Consider the following 9,904-nt stretch of genomic DNA (forward strand, 5'->3'; position numbering starts at 1 on the left):
GGGCCCCCCGGCCGGGTCTGCAGTATTTCTAGCGCGGGGGGCCGTGCCGTTGCGTGACCCGCGCGCTGCTCTCGGCCCTCGCCACGCTCTCCTCCGCCCGCGCCCCCACAATACCCGTTCCCCGTGCCTTGGCAATTGGCATAGCCTGGGCTGGGCTGACCAGCGAGTGACCCGCACGCCAGCGCTCCGCGCACCGCACCGAACGCTTTCATGCGCTGTCGAGTGGTGTGGCGCCGGTGCCGCGGCGTTTAATTTGGAAGCATCGCTCGACGGCCACCGGTTCAGTTCGGCTCCTTCTCAGTCTCCCGCTTCGATCGCTTTGAGATATATAGATCTTGTTGGGTGGGTTGCCCGGCCGGCGGCTCCTCTCGATCGGTTCTCCGTGCACGGCTCAGCTCGCTCCATCGGATGGGCACTCTACGTTTCACTACTCAAGGTCTTGGCAACGTGAACTTGCAAGACGACACGTACGTACGGAAAAAGGAGGCAACGTTGGGTGCCCAGTTGTTGGTGGTGCTCGACACCACATGATGCGATGGGATGCAACCCGACGAGACGTATAGGCGTTGTGCATCTAATATGACAAACCGCGCGCACGAGAGGAACTCGCATTTCTACAGCACGAGAAGAAGCTACACGTATACGCTGAGGTTTTTTTTTTCTTTAAATTTCCCCTGCACAAGGCAGGCGAAATGAGGTTTATTAAACATTCTAGAAAAAGGGACAAGGATCATCGGAAATGCATGCTTTCCATTTGTCGAGGCTAGCTATCACTACGTCAAATATCATTTCCAGGGGTAGCTATAGTGCATTTGTAGGAGCGGTTTGCCCAGCCGCCCCTACGCAAGGGTCTGTATAAATCATGTATTTGTAGGGGCGGTTCCCAGACCGCTCCTACAAATCGATTTGTAGTGGCGGTTGGTACTGTAGCCGATTTGTAGGGGCGGTCTGGGAACACCAGCCGCCCCTACAAATCGATTTGTAGGGGCGACTACAGTACCAACCACCCCTACAAATCATTTTTTTTGCCAAAAAAATTTAAATTTACAATTCAAATTCGACCAGAACATATATTTTTCAATTAGCATTAAAGATAAACAAGTAAACTAACCAACCTTGTTAACTTTAACTATGTCAGATATAGTTCATTTTTTGTTTTGTACTAAGTCAAACTACTCTAACTTTGACTAAGTTTTTAGAAAAAATATATTAATATATAAAAGTCCAAATAAATACACTATCAAAACGTCTTTTTGTTTTCTTCTTAACAGACACACAGCTCTCATGCATGTTTAAGAAAAAAAAATCTTTTAGATGTTGGTGCATTTTTTGCATGGTCAAAGTTAGACATAACTTCGATTTAGGAAAAGCCAGAGTGAACTATAATTTGGAATGGGAGTACAATCTACTAGAAAGCAAGGGGAGAACCACCTCTTCTACAAAATCATACAGGAAGAAGTGGCTGCCTCTCATCAGATCCATGGCGATGTTTAGCCTTCATGATGCATAGAATGACCATTAGTTATACAGAAGTATGAACAAACCATCTGAAATTCTAGGCAGTAGTTATTTACCTCACTTGCCACTGAATCAGGCACATTGACATAACTAGGTTCCTTTCTGCTGAGCATCATAAAAAATTATGTTGTTAGACCGCCCCTACAAATCGATTTGTAGGGGCGGTTGGTACTGTAGCCGATTTGTAGGGGCGTCTGGGAACACCAGCCGCCCCTACAAATCGATTTATAGGGGCGTCTGGGAACACCAGTCGCCCCTACAAATCGATTTGTAGGGGCGACTACAGTACCAACCGCCCCTACAAATCATTTTTTTGCTAAAAAAATTTTAAATTTACAATTTAAATTCGACCAGAATATATATTTTTCAATTAGCATTAAAGATAAACAAGTAAACTAACCAACCTTGTTAACTTTAACTATGTCAGATATAGTTCATTTTTGGTTTTGTACTAAGTCAAACTACTCTAACTTTGAATAAGATTTTAGAAAAAATATATTAATATATAAAAGTCCAAATAAATACACTATCAAAACGTCTTTTTGTTTTCTTCTTAACAGACACACAGCTCTCATGCATGTTCAAGAAAAAAAATCTTTTAGATGTTGGTGCATTTTTTGCATGGTCAAAGTTAGACAGAACTTCGATTTAGAAAAAGCCAGAGGGAACTATAATTTGGAATGGGAGTACAATCTACTAGAAAGCAAGGGGAGAACCACCTCTTCTACAAAATCATACAGGAAGAAGTGGCTGCGTCTCATCAGATCCATGGCGATGTTTAGCCTTCATGATGCATAGAATGACCATTAGTTATACAGAAGTATGAAACAAACCACCTGAAATTCTAGGCAGTAGTTATTTACCTCACTTGCCACTGAATCAGGCACATTGACATAACTAGGTTCCTTTCTGTTGAGCATCATAAAAAATTATGTTGTTAACAAACATGAAAGTCTATTAAATGCAATAAGATGCACTGCACCAAGTTTTCGCAAAACAAGAAATGCCACCTGATGGTGGAATGGTAGATGGCAGAGACCTCAAGAACTGTTCCAAATATCTACTTTTCATGGTATTGAATGGGTGTGAAACCTTACCCAAAGCACAAACTACTCTAAAAGGGGCACCTGAGCACAAGACTTTTTAAAGGCCTGCCTTGGATGTACCTAAAAGATAAAGATCCTACTTCGAAATAGTCAGACTACCATGGAACCGCTACTACATACCGCGCTGACCAACACACGGCCACCAGAGAGGAGGCAAACCACGTGATCAGCACCACGACATCAACTACCTGATCAAACTATGAAAGTAGGAATCATCATCATTATCCCTTCTATATATCTTGCTCCGGCCACATGGATATAAACAAAAAAGCATACGCAACCAACACGGAAATGCTACTGATTTGCTTATTCATGTACATGTACAATTTTTTTCTTGAGATATGCAGAACTGCATGCCTTTATACTAAGAAGAATACCATCCATATTACAAACCGAAAAAGCGGAATCGCCATAGAGAAGCATGCGTGGAACAAACAGGATATTTGACCAACCACTAATAAATGTTCAATCTTTCAACTCCTATAAATGTCCATATTCAGCCATTAGGCAAGACTTTGGTAAGATGCATGCCCATGCAAGGTAATCTTTTACGCGTACATGCATGCAAGATAAAAAGTTTTCAGAGATACGTGTATGTGATATATGTAGTGACATTTAAAGAACATATTGAATAGAACAAATTACCTCGGCACTGATACCTTCCTTGGCCAGTATATCGGCGGCCTGAAAAATGTCAGAACATGAGAAATGCAACCAGAACCACCAACTAGAGAACTTCGTTTACTTGATCTTATTCTTGTTTTTTGTGAAAATTGCAATAGAATAAAGCTATAATTTTAAAAAGGGAATGGCTCAAGTTACAGATATTCAGGCAGAGCCAATCCGTACATGGAGTACAAAAAACAACACCAGTTATTTTGCCTTTTTGCTTCTCCAGAAAACGTCTAACAGTTCCTACAGAGTATAAATAAATTCACAAAGAATGAAACAACTATTTACCTATAATATTCATGGAGTAAAAGCATGACCGCAGAAAGAACAATTCATCCATAATTTCCATTTTCTGCCAATCACTGATTTGTCCTGTACATGGTTGCGGGAAGTGGGAGGGGTGTTGAGAGTTATATTTCTTAAGGTTAGTACCACAGCTAACATCAATATTTACAGATAAAATATTTTCATTCATGCATAGGACGATAAGAAATATTCTATAGCACAAGTAAAGAGAAAGTAAACAAAGATAAGAACTTACTTATTGCCACATGAGAAGCTGGTTAACGAGGGTAGTTTTTAGCTTCTGTGTATATACAACCCATTGCGATGCTAATAAAATAAGCAACGAAAAAAATTACTAATAATATCCATAAATCTATAAAGTTCACTATGTGAAACAGGACAACTCAAACATCATTTGTTAAACTAAAATTAGCAATTAGATTTAAGCTACGTTTTAAATCGCGAGCTATCAATTTTAGCGTGAGGCTGTCCTGGGCGCTATTGGCGCTATAGCGAACGCTATAGCGGCGCTATGGCTCTGCTATAGCGGCAGCTAAATGCAGTAGCGTCAACTGACTGCTCACGCTATAGCGCCGCTATTTGCACGCTATAGCGCGCTATTTGTTTACAATTCCAGAAAACATAAAAATCTGTCAATCACTCAATCCTCAATCACTCAATGTCTCAATCTGATAACTCATAAGTCATAAGTCATAAGTGATAACTGATAACATCCACCATAATAATCATAAGAGCAAAGTAGCAGATAGCCAAACAGGCAACATAACCACATGAGGTTCATACATGCAAAGCCAAACAATCATAAAGGGATTAAACTTTAAAGTTTAAATGCATAAAGCCATAAACTCATGAAGTACACACTTTGCATTCCACATCCACAGCACATCAACGTTGTAGCTTAGGTGTCCACGGTGTTTAAAGATCTTCAAACACATATATACATTTTCTACATGACCCAACAAGTGAAAATACAAATAACATAGGCCCAGCTTACCTTGCAGGCAGATCGTAGGCATTGGTCATCTTGGCCATCCCAGTTCCGCAACCTCCCTGCAAAAAAATGGTCGACCAGAAAATAGTTGAACAAACTTGCCCCTTCAATTTGCCACAAGCTCTGTCACAAACAGTACCAAGGTGGCGCACTCCTCGGCGAGGCCTTACCCAGCAGCAGCGTGCAGCCCAGGACTACTGTGCGCCTCGTCCAAGCTCTGCACGAAACCCCAGAGCAAAGACATGAGCTTATAGCACCCAAAAAATTTTGAAACCAATTCCCAGCACTGATGCGAGGAGAGGGGACAGGAATCGAGACCTCGTTAGTGGAATTGACGACGGCGTCGACCTCGAGGTTCCAGGGCTGGCCACGCCAGAGGTAGATCCTGGAGTTGATCTCTTGGTCGACAGGAAAGCACGAGGCGCCCTCGGCGAGACCACCCCCACCGGCGCTGTCGTCGACCGTGAGCGGGTTGGAGAAGGAGATGAAGCCGAATGCGGAGGCCGTGTCGGATCCGGTGCCCTCGAGGTGTCCCCCTCCCCAGCGTGCACCTCCGTGGTGGATAGGTCCACCAGATCCGGTGAACTCCGGCCGGCCCCGGCAAGGGGATGCAATGCGTCCCCGCCCACGGCTGCCGACTCACCGAGGGGCGAAGGAGGGGCGGTGCGCTCTAACTTTCGGTCACCGCCTTCGTGCGCTCATGCGGTCGCCGGACGGATTCGCCGGGCCTCCCTGTGCCTGGGCCCTGGAGCGGCTAGTTGCACGTAGATCTATGCGGTCACTATACCATAGCCTATCTACAGTGTCCTACGGTAGGTCGCTATAAGTCAGTACAGCGACCTACGGTAGGTCGCTATATACATATAGCGTCCGACTTGACGCGTGGGTATAAGTGGCGTCGCTATAAGTTATAGCGTCCGACCTTAATTATAGCGACCGACCGTTCGACGGTACGTTAAAGATATACCGACCGACTGTTCGACGCCAAGTACATACTTATAGCGACTATTGGTCAGACGCTATATATTATATAGCGTCCAACTATCTGACACTATCAATACAAAAAATTAACAGCATAATTATTCATTAACCTCAGTATCAGTACTAAGCATACAATCAATGAACCATATATAAAATCATCAATTCCATTTTGGACAATATACACGATTATGACAATAAAGCTCATCATAGCTCACAATTATATCATTATATCATATCCATAAGCTCAACTTGGAGAAACAAGTTACATAAGGCGGTTTGGCCATCAAGATAGAATAATGCATAGCTCATATATAGATGTTTGCACTAGTTGCACAGTTTACATCTCATGGTTTGCTCGCACTCATTACAATTCATCACTTAAACAAAAGCATTCATCTCTAGTTAGAATGTCCAAAAGCATTCATATCTAGTTAGAATGTCCAAAATAATGCATTGGCCATGCGAAATTCTATCCAATTGCTTCCTGCATGCATCAGGCCCCCCTAGCCATTACCTCCCACCTGCAAATAAAAGATATAATAAACTGATAGTTCCAATCCAAATAGCAGCTGAGATGTAATTCGGCTAAGTAACATGCTTTTGATTTGGCTACCTAAATAGTGTGTAGATTTCAGTACTAGTACTACAAATATTCTAAAACTGACCACAATTTGTATTTTTCACCATGTATTTTTCTTATTTTCCAATCATCATCATTCAGTCTTTCACCATGTATTTTTCTTATTTGCTCTTCTGTTAATTTGCCATCAAAATACTGTTTCTTTAAGTAGGATTTAAAACCCTTCCATTTCTTTGCAGCACTACCCAAAAACCAGGGAACGGCTTCATCATCAATATCATAGGTTTCCTAATGAAATATGGAAAATAGCAAATGATTATTTAGATTTCAGCATACTTGCCACCCAATGGAAAAAACAGTAATAACAATTTAATGTGCAGCCAACTGACATTTCAGAATACATGACACCCAATACCAAATAGAGACATAGCTAAGAGCCTAAGACATACCTTATGTTTGCCCATACTGCTATCTTTTTTTAATACCAATTTTCCTCCAATCAGGACAAGCAACAGACAGATTCTTTCTCACATGGCACCCAACAACACTACAAAACCTCCTATAGTTATCTCCAACAGGCTGACTGAGGTGATTGACTAGAACTTTGATTTTAGGCATACTAGGTGGCCTTTCAAAGATGTCCTTCAGTATAGTGATACTTCTTCCTTTCCTCTTTTCTGTAGTGCCATAAAAACCTGCTATACACAATTTGGAAGGATAGCTAATCTACACCTACCCATAGAATCGAAAGAAAAACATTGAATTTCAAATGAAAAACCTTTGGGGTCTACTAAGTAGCCTGCACAACTTGAATGTGAACTGTCATAGATAACAAGCATTTCAACTTAGCAAAGAGGTTCTTGGCTGTTCCAGTGAGCAGTGCATCATCAGAGTGTAAGCATTATGTAGTTATGTTTATGTGCCCTTCCTATCTAGCATTCTAGCTGATGTGTATGCATATGATGCTTGCTGCTAGTCTTCATATGACTTGATATCCAACTTTACGCACAGGCACTCAACTAGTGCAACAATAAAAGAGGAGAGGAGTATGCTAAAATACCTTCATTGTCACCTAAGAAATCTCCAATTGCTTCACATTCCCAATCTTCATCAATTTGTTCACAGCCCAAATCTTCTTCAATTTGTTCATTCACATTCACTGTGGGGTTTGTTTGTGGCCTTGGGCGCAAATTATGATCATGGGTTTCTCCATCATTGGTCTTATGAGTTCTCTACAAGAAGAAACATGGTTTATGTAAATAGTTTTCATTAAATAAGTAAAGACATTGCAACTGAACAATTTCTAAAAAGATGACCTTTGCTCTTTTCTTAGCAGGTGGTTTAGGATTAGATAGAGTAGGGATGTTGAAGGACTTCAGCTTCTCTTGGATTTCTGCAATGTTCTCATTCCTCCGCCGCTCACACTCGGTAAGGGGGGATCCTTACTACTTCCGCTTCCGCTTGCCATTTGTTTTCCTGAAAAAGGACCTATAGAATTAGTGCTATACAAGTATGAATAAAAAGATCAATAGCATAATTATAGCAGCAACACCAATTAAACAAAACACACTTTCTAGACTGTTTCTTAGCTTTTTTATCAACAATTGTACCATCTATGTCACTTCTAACTGAAGGGACCACCCCATTTACAATGTCCACAGTCACATCTACTCTCAAATCATGCAATGGCCACACTGATCCAGTCTCATTATCTGTGTGCTCATTCTCTAAATTATCTAAGTCATACACATCTCTTGGTTTTGACTGAACAGCAGCAGACCAATCATGATCCTTAGGAACATAGTACACTTGAATTGCTTGTGATGCTAGAATGAAAGGATCATCACACATCTTTTCGCCCGTATTGAACAAGTGCTTAAAGTTAACAGATGTGATCCCAAATTTATCAGTTTTTACCCATTTGTCCTGAACACGGTTGTCAGCCCAATCACACTTGAAAAGCACCACACTTCCTTTGTGGTTATAATTTAGTTCAAGAATCTCCTTAATAACCCCATAATAGATATTGTTTCTTATTATCACATCATTGTTATTGCCCCCCTCAAAGGTTGTTGCCACAGCAACCACAGCAACCTAAACCACTCATGAAAGGATTCATGCTGCATGCGGTTGATCTCCCGTTTATTTCGAAGGCCGATAGAGGAAAGGTACTGAGCATGCTTACTGCAAAGGTTATTTGACTTTAAGATTGGTTACAAACTTGATGATATGATGTAAGTGATTTGGATTACTTACTCCAAGTACGGTACTATGTTGCCATAGTTGAACAAAACATATCTATGAGCTTGCATCCAGGTCTTGTGGTCTATATTAAATGTGCATTTTCCAGTCAATCCTTGCCCAATGCTACGGAAGAAAGGAGTTGTACTATCATCTTGGTCATTTCTAATTTGGCAGTAAATTTGTGTGTCACCATGTAGATAGCGAGAACAAAGTGTAAGGCACTCAGTGAAATTAGACCACTCCATAATTGATCCCTCAGGATGACTTTTGGTATGTACAGAACCCTTCAATCTCATGAGATACCTATACACATACATAGAAATAATAGGCATGTTGATAATGTTATACATCTAGTAAGTACACATTTGTATCCAAGACTTATCCATCGTTCGTTGCGAGGGGGAGAACAAGCTGTCCAAATTATATAATCCATCTATGAATCTTGGGACACCACAATTAATGGTTTTTAAAAAAAAGCACACATGCAGGCCAGAGAGGGAGAGAGCATCACCTAGTCCTCTTGCTTTAGATCCACACAAACACGATGATTTCTTCTGGAGGACACCGGATCTTGACTAATTCCAATAGGACGACACCTCAAGCAGGACACCGGATCTTGACTCCTGGTTTCAGCAGAACGACAACTCCCAGGTCTTACTCCTGTCTTCAGGACAATAATACCTCACAGCTCCTACTACCTCCTGAAATCCAGAAGTGCCAACTATTACAAAAAGGGACTCCAAAGCATCATACATTCCATCAACACAATAACGAAAAAATATTCTCAGACACGGAATTCTCTGAATCTTGAGCTACAGAGATAAAAAATAAACCCAAGAGAACAAGGTCATCGACTTACTGATACCTAGTGAAGCTCGTATCTCAGGATGTGGGCTTGGGGAAGGAGTCAGGATGTGGGCTTGGGCAAGGAGTCGCGAAGAAGGTTGCCCGTTCAGTAGGCACGATCGCGCCGAGGGCACCTTGCTGGCCGGGCGCACAGCAGATGACGAAGGGGCCGCGCCGGTGGGGCGCGCCGTGGACGCCGGGCGTGGTGCCGGTGGGAAGCTGGGGGCTCGCGTCGGGGGTACCTTGCTGGCCGGGCACTGCGCGGATGACGAAGGAGCCCTGCCGGTGGAGCGCGTCGCGGACGCCGGGCGTGGGGCCGGTGGGGGGTTGGGGGCCGCGCCGGGGGCGCCAGGGACCCGCTGGGTTGCCGCGCTGGGGTGGCAGGGGGTTGGGGCGGGGGCCCGCGCCCGGGGCACCGGAGACGCCTGGGTTGCCGCGCTAGGGCGGTGGGGCTTCGGTGGTTGGCGGGGGTGGGGGCGCTGCGCACTGGGGCGGCGGGGGCGATGGGAAGGGGGCCGCGCCCGGAGCACCGGGGCTTCGGTGGTTGGGGGCGGGTGGCCGGGGCGCCAGCGGTCTCTTCCTTTCTCTCGATTGGGAGCGTGGGTGTGGCTTCGGGAGTGTGGGGTGGCGGCTGGCAAGGGGAAATTGGAGACGGACTAG

The 9,904-nt window shown here is 43.5% G+C and overlaps 1 protein-coding gene across 1 annotated transcript; it reads left to right on the forward strand.

Annotated features, from left to right (window-relative positions):
* Positions 1 to 9,310: 9,310 nt before the first annotated feature.
* Positions 9,311 to 9,904, forward strand: LOC136523353 (uncharacterized). The gene has a single exon (XM_066517062.1). The coding sequence runs from the start codon at positions 9,311 to 9,313 to the stop codon at positions 9,902 to 9,904; it is 594 nt and encodes a 197-aa protein (XP_066373159.1).

This window comes from Miscanthus floridulus, chromosome 18 (assembly GCF_019320115.1).
Source record: "Miscanthus floridulus cultivar M001 chromosome 18, ASM1932011v1, whole genome shotgun sequence".
Lineage (NCBI taxonomy): Eukaryota > Viridiplantae > Streptophyta > Magnoliopsida > Poales > Poaceae > Miscanthus > Miscanthus floridulus.

Coding starts and splice junctions, on each gene's coding strand:
- LOC136523353 (XM_066517062.1), top strand. CDS start 9,311: ATGTGGGCTTGGGCAAGGAGTCGCGAAGAAGGTTGCCCGTTCAGTAGG.